The sequence below is a fragment of the Oncorhynchus clarkii genome, chromosome 23 (genome assembly GCF_045791955.1).
Source record: "Oncorhynchus clarkii lewisi isolate Uvic-CL-2024 chromosome 23, UVic_Ocla_1.0, whole genome shotgun sequence".
Classification (NCBI taxonomy): Eukaryota; Metazoa; Chordata; class Actinopteri; order Salmoniformes; family Salmonidae; genus Oncorhynchus; species Oncorhynchus clarkii.
The window spans coordinates 13308988-13331103 of NC_092169.1; the positions used below are offsets into that span (position 1 = coordinate 13308988).

The 22116-nt window shown below is 41.3% G+C and overlaps 1 protein-coding gene across 1 annotated transcript in view; it reads right to left on the reverse strand.

Moving 5' to 3' along the window:
• LOC139381115 (cGMP-dependent protein kinase 1-like) overlaps window positions 1-22116 on the reverse strand; it is a 148057-nt gene that overhangs the window by 20960 nt on the left and 104981 nt on the right. Inside the window, exons 4-7 of the mRNA XM_071124404.1 lie at window positions 16635-16740; window positions 12617-12680; window positions 6195-6272; window positions 5132-5226 (exon numbers count right to left, since the gene is read on the reverse strand). Of these exons, the coding sequence (XP_070980505.1) occupies window positions 5132-5226; window positions 6195-6272; window positions 12617-12680; window positions 16635-16740 (343 nt within the window). The remainder of the gene's footprint in view (window positions 1-5131; window positions 5227-6194; window positions 6273-12616; window positions 12681-16634; window positions 16741-22116) is intronic.

A 22116-nucleotide genomic window follows, 5' to 3' on the forward strand; every position in this document is an offset into this window, starting at 1 on the left:
AACCTCTTACAGAGAAAGCAGACTGACTAAAGGTGCTTTTCCTTAAGGGAACTTTACAGTCACCTCCCATGGCAGACTTGTGGATCTTCTGCCATAGGTTTGTGTTTTCTGTTTAACAAAAGTACTGAGTGGAGGGGGAGCCAGGCCATTTAGGGTCTTGAATACAAGACATGCGTCGGTGTATTACACAAGATTTTTCCAACTCATGAGCTCATGCTTCCTGAGGATGTAACAGTGATGATGGCTAATGGGCTTCCTATCAAGCACTATTTGTAGACAGACTGAATGGGCTTTATTAATGTTGAACAACAAGCTTGGGCCCAACTAGTCAAGCAGTATGTTAAGTGGGGGAGTATCATAGATTTTAAGTACAGTTTTGCCACCTCTGTAGTCAAACAAAGTTGTATATTTTGTATATTTGCTAGGTTGAATCTGATTATTTGAGTTACCTTTTTCACCTGCTTTTTTAAAGAGAGGTTGAAATCAAGTTTGATGCCAAGATACTTAAAATAGGATACCACCTGGAATTTCTCCCCTTGCCACTGGCTCAGTGGCATCAGTTGCCCTCTTTGTGAGGAACATGCAGACTGTTTTTTTTTTCACATTGGGATGCAAACTTGAGTCACTGAGCCACTTTGTAACCTGGACCATTACAGTAGTGAGTTATTGTGCAGCTTGTTGTTTGCTCTTTGCATACACTACCGTTCAAAAGTTTGGGGTCACTTAGAAATGTCCTTGTTTTTGAAAGAATAGGCAATTTTTTGTCCAATTAAATAACATAAAATTGATCCGAAATACAGTGTAGACATTGTTAATGTTGTAAATGACTATTGTAGATTTGTTTATGGAATATCTACACAGGCATACAGAGGCCCATTATCAGCAACCATCACTCCTGTGTTCCAATGGCACGTTGTGTTGTGGGGGGGTTTGGTCAAATGGTTTATTTTGGGGTATCAGGTTAATTGTAGAGGTCTACACACTGCTAAAATTATAGTAATTTAGATTAAGAATTCATTAGGATACTGATCTGTAATTATAATTATAAGAAAGTTAGTACTGGAAATATAGGATTATTATACTGTATGAGAATATAAATGTACATTTTGCCAATGCTGATGTGTGTTAAATTGAGGGTTTTGAGGTTTTTGAGTGATTGGACCTATCACTGAGCAATGTCATTCTAAATTTTGGTAGGGTAATTAATTGGATTTTGATTATGATTTGGAAACTGAATAGTTTTTCAAACTGAAGGATTGATTTGAGTTTAGTATGTTAATAACTACACGAGTGAAGCAATTAATGTATGGATTGATTGTTTTGATTGCTGTTGGAACTAAAGATGTTGACACTATTCTCAGCATGCCCTGGTGAATGGAGGGGGGAACTCTGATCCAGAGAGTGAAACTGATCCTAATCTATTTGATCTATAGGCATTGACTTGTAAATAGTAGAATCATGATGCTCGTCTTGGGTCATGTTCATTAGGCACCAACAGAATACATGTTACTTAAACCAGGAGTCACTACCTGGATTTGTCCAATAAGATATGCTAATTTTAGTTTCTGGGATGGAAATAGTTATTTCCACCATGCTGATCCATTGGAGTGTAATAGATAACTAAAGCTTTTTTTTTTTTTATTAAACTCCATTGTGGAATGCACTGCATTATGCATTAAATATTTGATTTTCACCATCTATGAAGATATTGCCTTGAATCGTATAAACTATGTGCATCTTTTGTTTTTCTTCATGGGCTTGTGCAGGTGACTGTTTATCATGACCTCCCCAGACAAATTGGTAATTTCCTTTTAAGTTGAGAGGACTCTCAAAGTGGGGGAATGTGAGAGAAACTACAAGATTATGTTATAATACTGTTATTGCATCAAATTGTTGTTTTATGCAACAGAATAAGGGGTTGTTAGAACACACATCACTGTATGTTCTACTGAGGATGGGCCTCTGCGAGATTTAACACTGACAGAATATTTATGATGTCTTTGGGTGATAAACCTAAAGAGACCGCATTCCATAGCATGAGTTAATGTGTCTGTTGTATAAGGTACCAGGGAGAGAAGAATCCGGGGCCCATACCCTGGTCTCTACACAATGAGAACAGTTTTTACAGCAGATGCTGTCTGCTGTGAATTATAAGTATCTTTCATACAAATCTTAACCTTGGGACCCATTCCATACATCTGTTTTTTGTCATGAAAACTGAAGGGGGTGTATCTTAGATATAAAAGACCTTTCTACCTTTGTCTCAGGGCTCTCAACGAATCATCTGAGGGTGATTCGTCAACCAGCCATCATTATCACAAAGCACTCAATCGATTCACTTTATCTGTGTGCGCTGTAGTGACCTGCTCCCTTATTAATAGGTTAATAAATATTTAGTTGAACCTTTTGCGTGTAGGGGGCAGTATTTTCGTTTTGGGCTAAAAACGTACCTATTTGAAACTGCCTATTTCTCAGCCCCAGAAACTAGAATATGCATATAATTGTCAGATTAGGATAGAAAACACTCTAACGTTTCCAAAACTGTAAAAATATTGTCTGTGAGTATAACATAACTGATATTGCAGGCGAAAGCCTGAGGAAAATCCAATCAGGAAGTGCCTCTTATTTTGAGACCTCTCTGTTCCTATGCATGCCTATCCTCCATTTAAAGAGATATCAACCAGATGATTCATTTTTCTATGGCTTCCCTAAGGTGTCAACAGTCTTTAGCCATAGTTTCAGGCTGTGTTTTGGAATATTGCACTTGTGATTTCATGAATTTGAATATTTTTTAGTAATATTATTTGACTGTGGCGCTATGCTAATCAGCGGTTGCTGATGACAATTATCCCGGTACTGGGATGGGTAGCGTCAAGAAGTATAACTCTGACTTGTGTGATAAGTTTGTCTCTCCTAATTTGATAGTAAAGATGTTAACAACCACAATCGTTCTAATATCTCTCAGATATAGGACACACACCACAGAACAAACTTTGTTTAGATTTTTTGGGGGGACTATCTGTTGTTCCATGTAGTGAGTCTACTATTCAATGCATCTGTATGGGCTAATAGCAGTAAGGTCAAATATACAATACCAGTCAAAGTTTGGACACAACTACTCATTCCTGGGTTTTTCTTTATTTTGACTATTTTATACATTGTAGAATAATAGTGATGACTTCAAAACTATGAAATAACACATATGAATCATGTGGTAAACAAAAAAAGAATTAAACAAATCAAAATATAGTTTAGATTTTAGATTCTTCAAAGTAGCCACCCTTTGACTTGATGACAGCTTTGCACACTCTTCACATTCTCTCAACCAGCTTGAGGAGGTAGTCACCTGGAATGCTTTTTCAACAGTCATGAAGGAGTTCCCACATATGTTGAGCACTTGTTGGCTGCTTTTCCTTCACTCTGTGATCCAACTCATCCCAAACATCTCAATTGGGTTGAGGATGGGTGACTGTGGAGGCCAGGTCATCTGATGCAGCACTCAGCACTCTCCTTCTTGGTCAAATAGCCCTTACAAAGACTGGAGGTATGTTTTGGGTCATTGTGCTGTTGAAAAACAAATTACATTCCCACTAAGCGCAACCCATATTGGATGGCATATCGCTGAAGAATGCTGTGGTAGCCATGTTGGTCAAGTGTGCCTTTAATTCTAAATAAATCACAGACAGTGTCACCAGCTAAGCACCCCCACACCATCACTCCTCCTCCTCCATGCTTCACGGTGGGAACCACACATGTGGAGATCATCCGTTCACCTACTCTGCGTCTCACAAAGACACAACGGTTGAGACCAAAAATCTCAAATCTGGACTCATCAGACCAAAGGACAGATTTCCACCGGTCTAATGTCCATTGCTCATGTTTCTTGGTCCAAGCAAGTCCCTTCTTCTTAATGGTGTCCTTTAGTAGTGGTTTCACACAGTCTCCTCTGAACAGTTGATGTTGACATGTGTCTGAACTCTGTGAAGCATTTATTTGGGCTCCAATCAGAGGTATAGTTAATTGCCTATTTCTGAGGCTGGTAAACTCTAATGAACTTATCCTCTGCAGCAACTCTGGGTCTTCATTTCCTGTGGTCTTCATTTCCTGTGGAGGTCCTCATGAGAGCCTGTTTCCTCATAGCGCTTGATGGTTTTTGTGACTGCACTTTGAGAAAAATGTAAAGTTCTTGACATTTTTTTGGATTGACTGATCTTCATGTCTTAAAGTAATGATGGATTGTAATTTCTATTTCCTTATTTGAGCTATTCTTGCCATAATATGGACTTGGTCACAACACATATGACTGGCTCAAACGCATCCAGGTGACTACTTCATGAAGCTGGTTGAGAAAATTCCAAGAGTGTGCAAAGCTGTCATTAAGGCAAAGTTTTGTATGTGTGAGCATATGTAGTGTGTCTGTGAGCGTATATAGTGTGTGTGTGTGTGTGTGTGTGTGTGTGTGTAGGATGTTTGAGTGTGTGGGTAGTCCCGTGAGTGTGAATAGAAGCAGTGCAAAAGAGTCGGTGCAATTTTCTTTGCTATTCACCACTTCACTATTTCACAATTTATTTATTGTAAAATAAGATTAAATTGAACACTTTTGGTGTTTACACATGTATTTGTTTGATTTACAACTCTACAGGATCAAGAAAACAATATACAATTAATTTGGTTGGAGGCAATGATTCTCATTTACCTTACCTATGGTAAGTTACATGTGTGTAGAGCAAAAATGCCATTCAACTAGTTTTGAAAAGAAAAAACAGAACATTCTGAAAAAAACAGAGGGTGCCAATAGTGCAAGGGTGCCAATAGATTTGGTTCTCAAGGCACTTCCCATTGTGTCAGTAGGGAGATCCATGAGATGCATGTGGTTAATGGGGAGAATGCACACAACATGCTATCTAGTCACAATTCTGAAATAATGCATCACTTAGCATTCATTGCCACAGAGCAGCTATCAAGGAGAAAGAAGAAGAGGGAAAGAGATTGAAAGGGAGCAACAGAGGGTAGAGGTAGAGAGAGAAAGAAAGATAGATTAAGGAAAGAGAAGGAGGGAGGTAAAGAGAAAGAAGAGAGGAGGGCAAGGAGAGGGAGAGAGAGGTGCGGGTAGAGGGTTTATCAGTCTTACCCCTGCAGGGCCTTCTCTCCAAACCAGTCTCCTTTCCCCATGCTGCGGAGGTATACAGGATCCCCGTTGGACTTGTCTTCCCTGGTCACATTCACCTGGACACAGGGGTGGGGGTACCAGTTTAAATCCATGAGGGGGAGTGAGCAATCACACATTCTGAGAGAAGGAACCTACGGGACAGACTCAATCTCAGCCATCAATGTGATAAGCCGTGCGCTACACTGTACATAAAACCCTTCTGTAATGTACATTTCTGTAACTGTACGGCTCACTAATCACTACATTATTAAACATCAGAGTGAGGCTGATGTAGAGCAGGGGGTGATGGACATCTCTGTGCATGCTAAATCTTTCTACATTTTATATGGACATCTTGGTGCTATGGTCTGTGAGGAGCCACTGACCAGGTCATTAGCTAGCTGACAACTGAGCAATGGATGTACAGCAGTAAAGATATAGAAGGTCGTTTGGCTTAATTAATGCTTCTCTCTTTATTCATTAGCCTGTTGTATTCAGGTATGACATCACGTCCTCCAGGAATACATAATCACTCTGAATAAATCTAAAGGACAGAGCGATAATTCAACTTGTAACATGATCTGGAGGACAGAAAGGGAAAGGAAGAGCCAGGAAAATAAACAGAGGGATTGAGAGAGAGAAGGATAGATGAATGTGGACAGGGAAGGATAATGGGGGAGAGAGAGAGAGAGAGAGAGAGAGATGTTTGTTCTACTAGTAGAGACAGACAGATACAGTACATCTTGATCATTTGAATAGGGTGAGTTGTTGACCTTATTTGGCTCCTTGGCTGGGACAGAAGGTGACATGTCTTGCTGAGAGCTCTGGATCTCTACCACCATCTCTAACCACTTTCAGTACTGCACCAGACCACACAACACCTGACTGGTTGATCAATATTGCGGTGTCTGATAATTTGCTTTCTAATTATGTTAATGATGATGATCATAGCAGTGACATTATCCATGTTTTTCATTAAAGATTAAAAATAATAATGTCTTAATAATAATGACAATGATAACAATGAGGATGATGATGGTCTCACCATTCCCTTACTGATGATAAAGAAGGTGTCTCCTGTGGCTCCCTGTCTGATGATGTACTCTCCATTTTCATAGTGTGTCTGTAATGAAAGAGGAGAGCGGGGAAGAGAAATGACAAGGAAGAGTCACCGAAACACCTCTCTCAACTCCCTCTGTCTAATACATCCTATCGCCCCATGGGTGAGACACTTTGACACCTGGCCTTGGTGAAAATGTTTTTCCTCTGGATTGGATCTTAGTTATGTTAGAGCTTCAATCTGATCTTGTTGCCTTATAGAAAGCCAAGGTTGGTTTAAAACTTGTACTTGCGAGCAACACTAAATACATTGTTCTCTAATTCTCACCAAAATGTTTCAGATGGACTATACATTTATTAATTGGATGGTTCTCCCATCGATCAGGTTCCAGCCTATAAATAATGAAGTGATCTATGGGAAAGAGAGGGAGGGAGGTAAAGGGCTTCTTTCTTAGAAATAGCAGGAAGCAGATTGTACGTTCAAATTTCCTGCCAGTCCTTGACTATGGTGACATCATTTACCAGCAGCAGCCACTATTCTTAAAACTTTAGATGCTGTCTATTATAGCGCCCTTCGCTATATCACAGGTGACAGTTTTAATACTCATTACTGCATCAAAAGGTTGGCTGGTCCTCATTGACGTCCCATAGATCACTTCATTACTCCCTTTTTGTGTACAAAGCTCTGCTACACAAGCTTCCAACTTACCTAACTTCGTTGATAAAGTATAAAAGAATGAGCAACCAAACCCGCTCGCAGGGTTGGCTAACTCTTGAAGTCCCTCTGGTCTCAACCAATTTAAGTAAATGCTCCTTTAGTTTTAGTGCCCCCTAATGTTGGAAGAACCTGCAAAATTCCTTGCATCTTGATTCCTTGCCTAAATATCTACTGACCCATAGCACTCACGTCTGTAGCCATGAAGTGCTTTGAAATGCTGGTCATGGCTCACATCAACACCATTATCCAATAAACCCTAGACCCACTCTAATTTGCATTCCGCCCTAACATATCCACAGATGATGCAATCTGTATTGCACTCCACACTGCTCTTTCCCACCAGGACAAAAGGAACACTTGTGTTAGAATGCTTTTCATTGACTACAGCGCAGCGTTCAACACCATAGTGCCCTCAAAGCTCATCAGTAAGCTAAGGACCCTGGGACCAAACACCTCCCTCTGCAAATGGATCCTGGACTTCCTGATGTGCCTCCCCCAGGTGGTAAGGGTAGATAACAACACATCAACCACGCTGATCCTCAACACAGGAGCCCCTCAGGGGTGCGTGCTCAGTCCCCTCCTACATGCTGAGTCCCCTCCTGTGCTCGCTGTTCACACACAACCAGGCACGACTCCAACACCATCATTAAGTTTGCAGATGACACAACAGTGGTAGGCCTGATCACCGACAACGACTAAACAGCCTATAGGGAGTACGTCAAAGACCTGGCCGTGTGGTGCCAGGACAACAACCTCTCCCTCAATGTAATCAAGACAAAGGAGATAATTGTGGACTACAGGAAACGGAGGACCGAGCACGCCCCCATTCTCTTTGACAGGGCTGTAGTGGAGCGGGTTGAGAGCTTCAAGTTCCTTGGTGTCCACATCAACAACATACTAACATGGTCCAAGCACACCAAGACAGTCATGAAGAGGGCATGACAAAACCTATTCCCCCTCAGGAGACTGAAAGGATAACTACTTGTTACTTTTATTTCTTATTCTTATTCATATTTTTTAACTATGTTGTTGGTTAGGGGCTTGTAAGTAAACATGTCACTGTTGTATTTGGCGCATGTGACTAATACAATTTGATTTGATTTACAAAAGGAAATAGAGACATTTTCCTCAGTCACAAAATACACAATACCCCTGTGTATTTCCTCTTTCAAATTATACTATTTTATGTACTTTAGTCCATGGCAGTGACTCTGTATGTTATCTGTACAAGGGAGTCAGAGTGGAATGAGAGAGACAGAGACAGAGACAGAGACATAGAGAGAAATCAATATGACAACACCTGATTGACAGTACTACGATGAACACAAAAGAGTATTGAATGACACAGAGGGGCGCTCACAAACATGTTGTTAACATGTTATTATCGTTGTTTTTGATTGTGTTTGACAGTCAGTGTATGTCCCAAACGTTGGTCAGATGGTCTGTTCTTTTTTAGCCCATTGTTTTATTTTACCACTGTAGTCAGAATGGTTCTCCTTTTTCTATGGCATAGCAGGCAATTTACAGAAATTGCCAGTGGTGGAAAAAGTACCCAATTGTCATACTTGAGTAAAGGTAAAGATACCTTAATAGAAAAGTCACCCAGTAAAGTACTGCTTGAGTAAAAGTTAAGTGATTGGTTTTAAATATACTTAAGCATCAAAAGTAAATGTAATTGCTAAAACATACTTAAGTATCAATTGTAAAAGTAAAAGTATAAATAATTTAAAATTCCTTATATTAAGCAAACCATAAGGCACCATTTTTGTATTATGTTTTATTTATGGATAGCCAGCGGCACACTCCAACACTCAGACATAATTTACAAACAAATCATTTGTGTTTAGTGATTCCGCCAGATCAGAGGCATTAGAGATGACCAGGGATGTTCTCTTGATAAGTGTGTGAATTGGACCAGATCAGAGGCATTAGAGATGACCTTTGTCCAAAATATACATACAGTAGTAAAGTACAGATAGTACTTTAAAGTATTTTTTACTAGGAATAGCATGCTAAAAAAGATTGCTCCCAGATGCTTTACAGATGGTCATACTATCAACAAATGATCTGTTGATAAGCAACTGCTTACTAAGGTTACGTTTAGAATTAGGGTTAGGTTTAGAATAAGGGTTATGGTTGGGTTAAGGTTAGGGTTAGTGCTTGGGTAAGGATTAAGTTTAGGGTTAGGATAAGGGTTAAGGTTAGAGCTAGGGTTAGTAGATAGTTAGTTGAAATGCTACTAAAGCATCTACAGATGGACTATCCAAATAAAGTGTTACCAAAAGATTTGAGCTCAAATGAACTAGCGTTGCACGATATACCAACACTTTGGTACTTTTTTTTATACTAGAACATGAAAAACGGTGAAGTGCTAGTTTTTTTTTTTACTTTCGGAACTTCAATAAAATGTGTCTCACGTTGTCTACTGATTGAGAGAGGATCAAGTCTGCCTATCAGCGCATCTGATGTCCCCTTATAGCACGAGCGCACCATGCCTGCCCCACTTACTCATTGATAGCTCAAGCCTGTCCTGAGGAAACACTTCACTTACTGGGAATCTGGGCTGCATCATGATAACTTCTGTGCAGCATGAGTGGTGAGCTAACACACTAACACAACACTGCATGTTGAAATGTTGCAGCTGTTAGTTACTGTTTACAAAACAATCTCCATTAAAGGCTAGAACACATTACAATGCAAGAAGATACCGGTTGCTTTCCTTGCTAGCTTACAACTGAAGCTGTCATCAATTCACTACCCTAGTAATTTGTTTGTGATAATATGAGCAATACAGATAAAGCCAGAGAACAGGTATAAAAATCACTCTAACGAAGAAGTAATTATCTGAAGTATTTGAAAAATGAGAATCCTTCAAGAATTTAAATGACTCCTTCAAGAATTTGAATTCCATTTCAATTGTATGTGCTGTTGCATTATTAGATTAGATTAAACTTTATTAAACTTAATTGGACAAGTACAAGTACAGTACAACGAAATGCAGTTAGCATTAGACCAGAAGTGCATGTAAAATAGTACAAAAAATGTACCAGAGAAACAATTAAGACAATGTTAAGACAATGTACAATGTTAATATTAATTGGGATGTATACATGTGCAATGAAGGCAAATGGCAAGTAGAAATTGGCAAAGTGAAAGTGCAAGGAGGCATGCAACTGAAATACAGGGATAGCAGCAATGAGGTTACCGAGGTAGACTGAATAATGTACAACTGAATAATGTACTAAAAAACATAATAATAAAAAAACATACCCAAATAAAACTGCCTATTTGTCAGAATCTAGAATATGCATATAATTGTCAGATTAGGATAGAAAACACTATCTAACGGTCAAAATATTGTCTGTGAGTATAATAGAACTAATATTGCAGGCAAAAACCTGAGGAAAATCCAACCCGGATGTGCTGTTTTTCCTGAAAGGTCTCTGTTCCATTGCCTGCCTTCGCTCAATTTAAAGGGATATCAACCAGATTCAATTTCCTATGGCTTCCCCATGGTGTGAACGGTCTTTAGACAACGTTTCAGGCTTTTATTTTGAAAAATGAGCGAGAAAGATCCCATCAAGTCATTGGATGGCTGGGTGTCAGTAGCGTTTTGCATGCGCAACAGCTTGGAACAGACATTTTCTCTCTCTCTACTATTGAAGGAGCTACAGTCCCGGTTGAAATATTATCGATTATATATTGTAAAAACAACCTGAGGATTGATTATAAAAAACGTTTGACATGTTTCTACGAACTTTACGGATACTATTTGGAATTTTTGTCTGTGGATTTCTGAACATAACGCACCAACCAAATGGAGGTATTTTGGATATAAAAGTAATCTTTATGGAACAAAAGGAACATTTATTGTGTAACTGGGAGTCTCGTGAGTGCAAACATCCGAAGATCATCAAAGGTAAGCGATTCATTTTATTGCTTTTCTGACTTTCGTGACCAATCTACTTGGCTGCTAGCTGTTTGCAATGTTTTGTCTACTGAGAGAGATGTCCTTACATAAACGCTTGTTATGCTTCCGCCGAAAAGCATTTTTGAAATCTGACACGCCAGGTGGATTAACATGCTGTGTTTTGCAATATTGCAAAAATTTTAATTTCATTTCGGAGCTCAGTTGACGAAAATTATCCCAGTAATCAGACTTTGCAAAGCAAAGAGTCCAGTAGTACCGTGAAGAGTGCAAAGAGAATAATGCAACACAAAGTCAGCACTAGGCAGGTGGATATGGCTAGTGCCGTGTGATGACACAATGCATATTTTTTGGGTGTACTTTTACCCCTTTTTTCTCCCCAATTGGTAGTTACATTCTTGTCCCTTCGCTGCAACTCCCCTACAGACTCAGGAGAGGCGAAGGTCGAGAGTCATGCGTCCTCCGAAACACAACCCTGCTTCTTGACACACTGCTCGCTTAACCCATAAGCCAGCCGCACCAATGTGTCAGCTTGCAGGCGCCCGGCCTGCCACAAGGAGTTGCTAGAGTGCGATGGGACAAGGAAATCCCTAACCCTCCCCTAACACAGATGATGCTGGTCCAATTGTGTGCCGCCTCATGGGTCTCCCGGTAACGGCCAGCTGTGACACAGCCTGGGATCGAACCCGGGTCTGTAGTGACACCTCAAGTGAGACCTCTGCGCCTCTCGGGAGGCCCTAACACACTGCATTTTCAAACAGAAGTAAACCGGGTTCATGACTGATGCAATAACATCTACCTCATACTCAACATCAACAAAACAAAATATCTGCTCATTGATTTCTGGAGGAAGGCAGACCCAGTGAGCCACCTAGTCCTGGGGGGGTGAACAGCCATAGAGAGTGGTGAGTTTTAAGTACCTGGGAACCATTATGGACAGCACACTCTCTTTTAATATCAAAAACACTCATAACATCAATAAAATATGCCAACAACGACTCGACCTCCTGCACAAACTGAGACAACTGAATGTCAACACCCAGATACTCTCCAACTACTACACCTGACATGTAGAGAGTGTGCTGACTTTCTGTTTCCTGGTCTGCTACTGTGGGCTGTCAGTGGCTAATAAGGATAATAAGGATATCCTCAGGCGGACTGTGAACCTGGGGTCCAAACTCTGCGGGCTGCAGTGCAGAGGGCTTCTGAGCCTCTACAGGCAAGGGACAAGGCCAAACGACCTCACACACAATCTTGCCCAATGTTTTCAGCTGCTGCCCTCTGGAAGGAGATTGTTCAGTAAGGATGGAAGCAAGGCCAGTTTCATTACATCAGCCATCGGGCTGCTGAACAGTGGGACATAGGACAGATGCAGGCCCAATACATGATCGGACAATAGGCTGCAGAGACTGAATATGTGTAAATGTAAATGTGTGACTTGTGTACTAACATTCCAGTTTTCCGTACTGCATGTAATATGTTGTATTGTGTTTGGTATTTGTATGTCGACATCACAGAAGGATTTTCCATGTAAATAGACAGTAAAGCACATGTTATCGTATGCAGTATATCAACATCATATAACGCATCCAGAATACCTAGTTGTTCAGAACTCTCAAACCTGCCTCCAGCATAGTGAGAACATCATCCCCAACTATAGTTATTTATTCTCCATTCAAGTAACACACTGTTGTATCCATAGAAATGTGTAGCCTTGGAAAACACATTTGTGTGCATCACAGTCTTTCAACAGAGGACCTACCTCTTCAAGGACATCAGCTAGCTTGCTTAGAATCTCCTCCGGAAGTTCATGAAACGTCGGAACGCTGCAGGAAGAAAATAGTCAGAAAGTCAGTTGACGCTAATAGACACATTGATCGGAGCGTAATGATATATCGGCAGCTACACAGTCAATAGGTTAACCTGAATAGAGTTTCTGTTCATCACACTCTCACAGTTTACATAATTTTGGATAATGTATATTCCAGAAATAAACTTTAGAAATACACTGATTTCCTGTATGTACAGTATATACACGCACACACACACACTGACTGACGTTGAAAAGGATGTTTGTTCTGTGTGTTTCCTGGCAGTCCTCTGAATCCTATTTGCTCGTTATCGACATGGACTAAAGAAAATTGACCAATGCTTATCAGAGGAGAAAGCAAATAACCTAGGCATTGGAACAAAGGCCTTTATCTCCCCATATCATCTCTCTGTTTCTCCATCTCTCCCTCCCTCTCATTTCCCATGCTTTATTACAGTAATCTGAACCATATCGCCTCAGCACTGACTCATGGTGCAGAATTTCCTACATGAATCCCGGCCAGAAAATGGCTGGTCAGATGGCTCATTACTATGGGAAACGTGACCGAGCCATGAAACAGTCAGCGCAAACAAAAGCATGTGTTATGGATAGTTCTGTATCTAACAACTTAATTGGGTTGTAATAAAATGTTTAATTCTATCATGTTCTTTGCATGTTAGGTTAAAAACGGTTACAGTGGAATAGGATGGTGTGTATGTGAAGATGTACATGCACATACAGTGGGTCAAAAAAGTATTTAGTCAGCCACCAATTGTGCAAGTTCTCCCACTTAAAAAGATGAGAGGCCTGTAGTTGTCATCATAGGTTCACTTCAACTATGACAGACAAAATGAGAAAAAAAAATCCAGAAAATCACATTGTAGGATTTTTTATGAATTTATTTGCAAATTTTGGTGGAAAATAAGTATTTGGTCACCTACAAACAAGCAAGATTTCTAGCTCTCACAGACCTGTAACTTCTTCTTTAAGAGGCTCCTCTGTCCTCCACTCGTTACCTGTATTAATGGCACCTGTTTGAACTTGCACAAATCAAAGAAGTATAACCTTCCCCCAAAAAAATGTCCATTAATTATAATCCACATAATAATTTCATATTTCCTGTTGCTGGAGGATTATTTTCCTGCTGTAGCAAACTGGCCCAAATTAAGATCCTACATCTGTAGTACGCTATTTTCGGGGACAGAAGTAATCTATTTAGCCTTAACTTCTTATGGCTGCAGGGGCAGTATTGAGCAGCTTGGATGAAAAGGTGCCCATAGTAAACGGCCAGCTCCTCAGTCTCAGTTGGTAATATATGCAAATTATTATTAGTATTGGATAGAAAACACTCTAAAGTTTCCAAAAGTGTCACAATATTGTCTGTGAGTATAATAGAACTGATATTGCAGGCGAAACCCTGAGGAAAATCAAAACAGGAAGTGACCTCTATTTTGAAAACTCCATGTTGCGTAGCCTCTCTTTACTCCATTTAAAGGGATATCAACCAGATTCATTTTCCTTTCGCTTCCTCAAGGTGTCAGTCTTCAGACAGTTTCAGGCTTTTATTTTGAAAAAATGAGCCAGAATGATAACATTGCGTCAAGTGGTCACATGAGTTTTGCTCGCGCAACTGAGTATGGACAGCCATTGTTTTTCCCTCCTACTAATAAAGACATTTGCGTTGATATATTATCGATTATATATTTTTAAAACAACCTGTGGACATTATGGAAACTATTTGGAATTTGTCTGCGTTGTCGTGACCGCTTTTTCCTGTGGATTTCTGAACATAACGCGCCAAACAAACGGAGGTATTTTGGATATAGAAATAATCTTTATGGAACAAAAGGAACATTGGTTGTGTAACTGGGAGTCTCGTGAGTGAAAACATCCGAAGATCATCAAAGGTAAATTATTAAGTTGATTGCTTTTCTGATTTCCGTGACCAAGCTACCTGATGCTAAGTGTACTTAATGTTTTATCGTGCGATCGATAAACTTACACAAACGCTTGGATTGCTTTTGCTGTAAAGCATCATTTCAAAATCTGACACGACAGGTGGATTAACAAAATGCTAAGCTCTGTTTTCCTATATTGTACTTGTGATTTCATGAATACAAATATTTTTAGTAATATTCATTGAATGTAGCGCTATGCTATTCAGCGGTTGTTGATGACAATTATCCCGTTAACTTGTTATGGCTGCAATCCCGTTAAGATGCTTTTGGGAAACCAGGCCCAGAGCTACACACCACTGCAGTCTATCTAAAAAAAACTTTAACATGATCAATCATTTCACATTCTTAGCTATCTCAACTCTGATAGCTGTAGGCGCCTGGACTATCTAAACGCTGTTCCTGTTGAGATAGGGGATCAGCAATAGCTCTCTTGCCATCCAAGTGACACTTTGCAGGCAACACAACTCATGAAAGCAGGGGGATTGGCTGGGGTCTCGGTTTCTCCTGAGCTCCAGAGTGTAATTAAACAGAGCTAAGAAAAATACCTTCCAGATAAGACACAGAGACACACACACTCCCCCTCTTTCTATCCCTCTCCTCGCAGAAGTTTTAAATTAATATCCCTCTTCTATTTCCAGGGAGGACGAATGTCTAATTTCATTGCAGATAAAAAAATGCATAAAGGTTGACTCATGGAGACAGTTGGTTTACCGTATCTGACTGTTCTTTAATAATATTTTATTAGCTGAACTGTCTACAAGCAGAGCTTCTTGGGATCTAAAATCCATAGAGTGAACTACAACAATTACAAAATCACTTGTCCTCCCGGGGTATAAAAATCAAAAATATAGCAAGCTAACTTCAACAATAATTACGAGAAAAGTAGGAAGTCTGTAATAAAGAACCAGCTGTAAATTTAACTCTCGTTTTGAACCAAGAAATATGGATTTGTATCTGAACACGTATGAAAGCTGGCTTGTTGACCTATCAATCCTGCTTTCAGAAATATCTGCTTCAAACACAAACACCTGCCACGATACACGCTCCACTCAGTCTGAGTATCAAAAATGACTTTAGATTGAGAACAAAATATACCCCCAAACTACTTTATCTGGTCAGAAAGGTATCTCTGGTACAGTACACTACAGTACATCTCCATTATGATGGCAGTATAGAAAGAGCTGAGGAGGCTCTATACCTTCCTTGGCTGCCCTTGCAATGTCACCTATTGAGGGCATCTCCTTTTACAGTGAAAGGCTGACTGGTTTCCTGCTTTCACTTTCACCTGGCTGCCACTAGAACTCAGACAGGAGCGAGTGAGAGAGAATACTGTGTGATTCATGAGGCCTTTGTTCTGAGTAAATAAAATCTGTAAACCTCTGAGTGGTAGTGGGCCCAGCAGAGTATTTCTGAGAACCTCTCAATGGATGAAAATTATTTATGCAATTACACATTTGAACTACGGGAAACAGATTAACTCCGCATGAATAAAACCCATCGAAAGGAAATGTCATTCCATTTTCATAAAATATCCCCAAAAAAAGCAGAGCGATAGAATGAAAAACGTCAGATAGTAAAAGACAGAACAGGGGGACAATCAGATGGACAGACAGAGGGACAGACAGAGGGACATAGAGGGAAAGCAGTGAAGGCAGTACACTTCCAAGGCATCTCATACCTCCTGTATGATGTATATAACACTCTCTTCTCCCTCCATCTTTTGAAGAGGACTTGTTTTATTCCACGCTGTGTGTGGGTGCAACAATATGATTCTATCTGCCTTTAATATGTTAATAGGCTTCCCCATATTCAGCTCATTTCCTCTGCAAACCCTATGCTAATGTCAACATCAGATGGAGAAGAAAGAGAGCAGGAAGAAGGGATGTCTATTTTTTCCGGTACAGTGGGTGCTTACATACTTGCGTGGGATTTCAATGGTAAATCTCTACAATATAGCCAACCCTTGTACTGTATGTAGTATTATCTAGAAGTATAGTCTTTCTGTTCCTCACCTTTTTAAAAACTCCATGTATTCAGTGTGCTTGATTAGGCCCGTCCTCATCATAATAGTCTGAAAGCATTGTCGGTCGATGGCCCATAACTTCACATTAGTGAGAGCTGGAGAGGGAGAAGAGAGGAGTGATTAGAATAGTCAGGGAGAAACATGGATTGCATGGCATTTTCACAATAAAATGAGTTATATTATTAACCAGGTATCTACTTGGACATCCCCTAAGATCCCCACAGCAGAAAGGCTACATAGTATAACAGGAGAATCATTAGCATGACGTTCATCAATGATGAATGGATCCATTCCAAAGTATCCAATTCTGTTAAAGGTCCCAAAAGCACACACATCCCTGGGTCTCTCGTCTTTTAAGTTTGCTGCAGCTAATGACTGAAACGAGCTGCAACAAACACTCAACCTGAACAGTTTTATCTCAATCTCTTCATTCAAAGACTCAATCGTGGACACTCTTACTGACAATTGTGGCTGCTTTGCGTGATGTATTGTTGTCTCTATCTTCTTGCCCTTTGTGCTGTTGTCTGTGCCCAATAATGTTTGTATCATCTTTTGTGCTGCTACCATGCTGCGTTGTCATGTGTTGCTGCCTTGCTATGCTGTTGTCTTAGGTCTCTCTTTATGTAGTGATGTGTTGTCTCTTTTGTCATGATGTATGTTTTGTCCTATATGTATTTATTTATTTATTTTAAAATTATTTTTAATCCCAGCCCCAGTCCCCGCAGGAGGCCTTTTGCCTTTTGGTAGGCCATCATTGTAAATAAGTATTTGCTCTTAACTGACTTGCCTAGTTAAAAAAAGGTTCAATAAAATGTAAAACATTTTTGGGGGGCTGAGCCTGTCCATGCATGTTTATCTGTTTTTTGCTTTATTTGTTTGTTTTGGTTATGACTGGTCTACTTGGTTGTCTGTGACACTGTGACACTGAATCATCCACTCCAAATCTCATACAGTAGGTTTTCAAACACACACACACACACACACACACACACACACACACACCTCAAATTCATGGACAAACATACACTTGTGGGCAGGCAAGATAACAGACACATAAACCCAACCATGAGAACACCCACACACCTCCCAAGAGCTAAACTTGAGCCCAGTGTTAGCTATGTCTTCTAACACAGGAGAGCACAGGAGAGATTTTGTCATTACACATGCAGGCTCTTTTTAGTCCCAGTTAGAGTATTTCTATTAACAGTCTGAAACTGTCTGCAGCCCTCGTACCAACTAATGAGGAAGGAGACCGCAACAAATACTCTGCATCCTTCTTTCAGCACTAAATAACTAAAACACTGAGGCTGGGTCCCATTCCAAAAACCTACTTCTCTTGTGCCTACATATTCACACACATGGAGCTGAAACACTGGTTAAATGGACGCAATATAGCAGATGGAGATTTCACAGCCTAGCAAAAGGGCTTCGTGAAATGACCTCGTCACAATATTGCTTTCAGCTTTCCAGTGCTATCAGGCTGTCTACTGCATGAAATCAAAGGCAGATGAAACCCAGTGGGCAAAGACATCAATTCAATGTCTATTACACGTTGGTTCAACATAATTTAATTGAAATGATTGATTCAACCAGTGTGTGCCCAGTGAGATGGGAGCATGTTTTTGTAAAGGGATTGTTAGGGAAGAGACTGCCATTCCAGACCTCTAAAACCCAAGCCTCAGGGAAGAGGGCTAGAAAAGCTTTTGGAGTAACACTCCTGTTAGGCCCTAAAGCAACAACTATTAAAGAGGAGAGACGTGATGGTATAAACACAGACCCAACAGAGTGCTACGTCGGTAAGTGGACAATTCACAGGTTATGCGGAAATCAGATATTGAGAGGCCTGGAGAGCATTGCAGTGAGGTAAAAAGTGAGTTATTTGGAGACTTGACTAAATTGCAGTGAGACTTAGGGAGCTAGTTAGCCTGCAGTGTGTGTAGATTAATGTCTTAATGCTTGTGAGCCGTTGGCCATTAGCTTGACAGCTTAACACAGGGGCAAATTAAAGCCACTCCAGGCCCTGGGTAGACAAACAGGCAGGAAAGGAGGTGGAATGGTAAGGGGCTTGAGAAGTGTGGGAGTCTGATAGTGAGGGAATTATGTTGAAGTGGACTGAGAATACATGCATATGAAGTACCCCACATAAATCAGCACACACATAAACGTGTGTTGATCCCTTTCCCTTTCGGAAAAGCTGACCACGACTCCATTTTGTTGATCCCTGCCTACAGACAGAAACTAAAACAAGAGGCTCCCACGCTGAGGTCTGTCCAACGCTGGTCCGACCAAGCTGACTCCACACTCCAAGACTGCTTCCATCACGTGGACTGGGACATGTTTCGTATTGCGTCAGACAACAACATTGACGAATACGCTGATTCGGTGTGCGAGTTCATTAGAACGTGCGTTGAAGATGTCGTTCCCATAGCAACGATTAAAACATTCCCTAACCAGAAACCGTGGATTGATGGCAGCATTCGTGTGAAACTGAAAGCGCGAACCACTGCTTTTAATCAGGGCAAGGTGTCTGGTAACATGACCGAATACAAACAGTGCAGCTATTCCCTCCGCAAGGCTATCAAACAAGCTAAGCGTCAGTACAGAGACAAAGTAGAATCTCAATTCAACGGCTCAGACACAAGAGGCATGTGGCAGGGTCTACAGTCAATCACGGACTACAGGAAGAAATCCAGCCCAGTCACGGACCAGGATGTCCTGCTCCCAGGCAGACTAAATAACTTTTTTGCCCGCTTTGAGGACAATACAGTGCCACTGACACGGCCTGCAACGAAAACTTGCAGTCTCTCCTTCACTGCAGCCGAGGTGAGTAAGACATTTAAACGTGTTAACCCTCGCAAGGCTGCAGGCCCAGACGGCATCCCCAGCCGCGCCCTCAGAGCATGCGCAGACCAGCTGGCCGGTGTGTTTACGGACATATTCAATCAATCCCTATACCAGTCTGCTGTTCCCACATGCTTCAAGAGGGCCACCATTGTTCCTGTTCCCAAGAAAGCTAAGGTAACTGAGCTAAACGACTACCGCCCCGTAGCACTCACTTCCGTCATCATGAAGTGCTTTGAGAGACTAGTCAAGGACCATATCACCTCCACCCTACCTGACACCCTAGACCCACTCCAATTTGCTTACCGCCCAAATAGGTCCACAGACGATGCAATCTCAACCACACTGCACACTGCCCTAACCCATCTGGACAAGAGGAATACCTATGTGAGAATGCTGTTCATTGACTACAGCTCGGCATTCAACACCATAGTACCCTCCAAGCTCGTCATCAAGCTCGAGACCCTGGGTCTCGACCCCGCCCTGTGCAACTGGGTACTGGACTTCCTGACGGGCCGCCCCCAGGTGGTGAGGGTAGGCAACAACATCTCCTCCCCGCTGATCCTCAACACTGGGGCCCCACAAGGGTGCGTTCTGAGCCCTCTCCTGTACTCCCTGTTCACCCACGACTGCGTGGCCACGCACGCCTCCAACTCAATCATCAAGTTTGCGGACGACACAACAGTGGTAGGCTTGATTACCAACAACGACGAGACGGCCTACAGGGAGGAGGTGAGGGCCCTCGGAGTGTGGTGTCAGGAAAATAACCTCACACTCAACGACAACAAAACTAAGGAGATGATTGTGGACTTCAGGAAACAGCAGAGGGAACACCCCCCTATCCACATCGATGGAACAGTAGTGGAAAGGGTAGCAAGTTTTAAGTTCCTCGGCATACACATCACAGACAAACTGAATTGGTCCACTCACACAGACAGCATTGTGAAGAAGGCGCAGCAGCGCCTCTTCAACCTCAGGAGGCTGAAGAAATTCGGCTTGTCACCAAAAGCACTCACAAACTTCTACAGATGCACAATCGAGAGCATCCTGGCGGGCTGTATCACCGCCTGGTACGGCAACTGCTCCGCCCTCAACCGTAAGGCTCTCCAGAGGGTAGTGAGGTCTGCACAACGCATCACCGGGGGCAAACTACCTGCCCTCCAGGACACCTACACCACCCGATGTCACAGGAAGGCCATAAAGATCATCAAGGACATCAACCACCCGAGCCACTGCCTGTTCACCCCGCTATCATCCAGAAGGCGAGGTCAGTACAGGTGCATCAAAGCTGGGACCGAGAGACTGAAAAACAGCTTCTATCTCAAGGCTATCAGACTGTTAAACAGCCACCACTAACATTGAGTGGCTGCTGCCAACACACTGACACTGACTCAACTCCAGCCACTTTAATAATGGGAATTGATGGGAAATGATGTAAATATATCACTAGCCACTTTAAACAATGCTACCTTATATAATGTTACTTACCCTACATTATTCATCTCATAGGCATACGTATTTACTGTACTCTATATCATCGACTGTATCCTTATGTAATACATGTATCACTAGCCACTTTAACTATGCCACTTTGTTTACATACTCATCTCATATGTATATACTGTACTCGATACAATCTACTGTATCTGCCTATGCTGCTCTGTACCATCACTCATTCATATATCCTTATGTACATATTCTTTATCCCCTCACACTGTGTACAAGACAGTAGTTTTGGAATTGTTAGTTAGATTACTTGTTGGTTATTACTGCATTGTCGGAACTAGAAGCACAAGCATTTCGCTACACTCGCATTAACATCTGCTAACCATGTGTATGTGACAAATAAATTTGATTTGATTTGATTTATCCTCTAAGTACACAGACACACACACACACACACACACACACACACACACACAAGCACACAGGCACAAACACAGTCACACACACACCTGGGATCTCATAATTCCTTATAGAAATTGGAACAACACTATTGCTAACACAAAAAAAGGTGTGTGATCAAGTCTGCTACTGTCTTCATCGTAAAAAGGACAAGTCACATCAGGATTTATGTTCCCACAGCATACCGAGTGTGATCTCACCTCAATTTGGTGTCATTAACAGTCTCTGCTTCTACCTTGTCCTTGACAGAAAAGCTATGCCTGTCTGTCCAATACTTGCACTGCCAAAATCCTTCCACTCGCCCATACATTTCTTTCCCACTTCCCTTATCCAAAAGCCAACAGTACTGATAGTCTGTAGTTGTTTCCCCTCCCCTTTCTTAAACTGTCCCACTAGCTCTTGGGTAGGTTCTTGTTATTATCCTAGCAGGTAAAAGTGCAGTGATGCAACCGTCACTCAAAAGCACCTGTTCAGATAACATCTGTGAGTCATATAAGACAACTATCTAACATTATCTGTCTCAGACCCATATGTTTTGTTTCACTGGAATTGTGTCACATAAAAATGGTGTTGGCAGTGATGGTCATTGCTTCAGGAGCCTTTGTGCTCCAACTATTAACAACGAGAAGCACTGACATATTATTCACGGTAAAAACCCATGAAATTGCCATCGGTTGGAAGAGTCTCTCCTGCCCAAGTGTGATGGGCTCCCCTGGCCCCGCCAT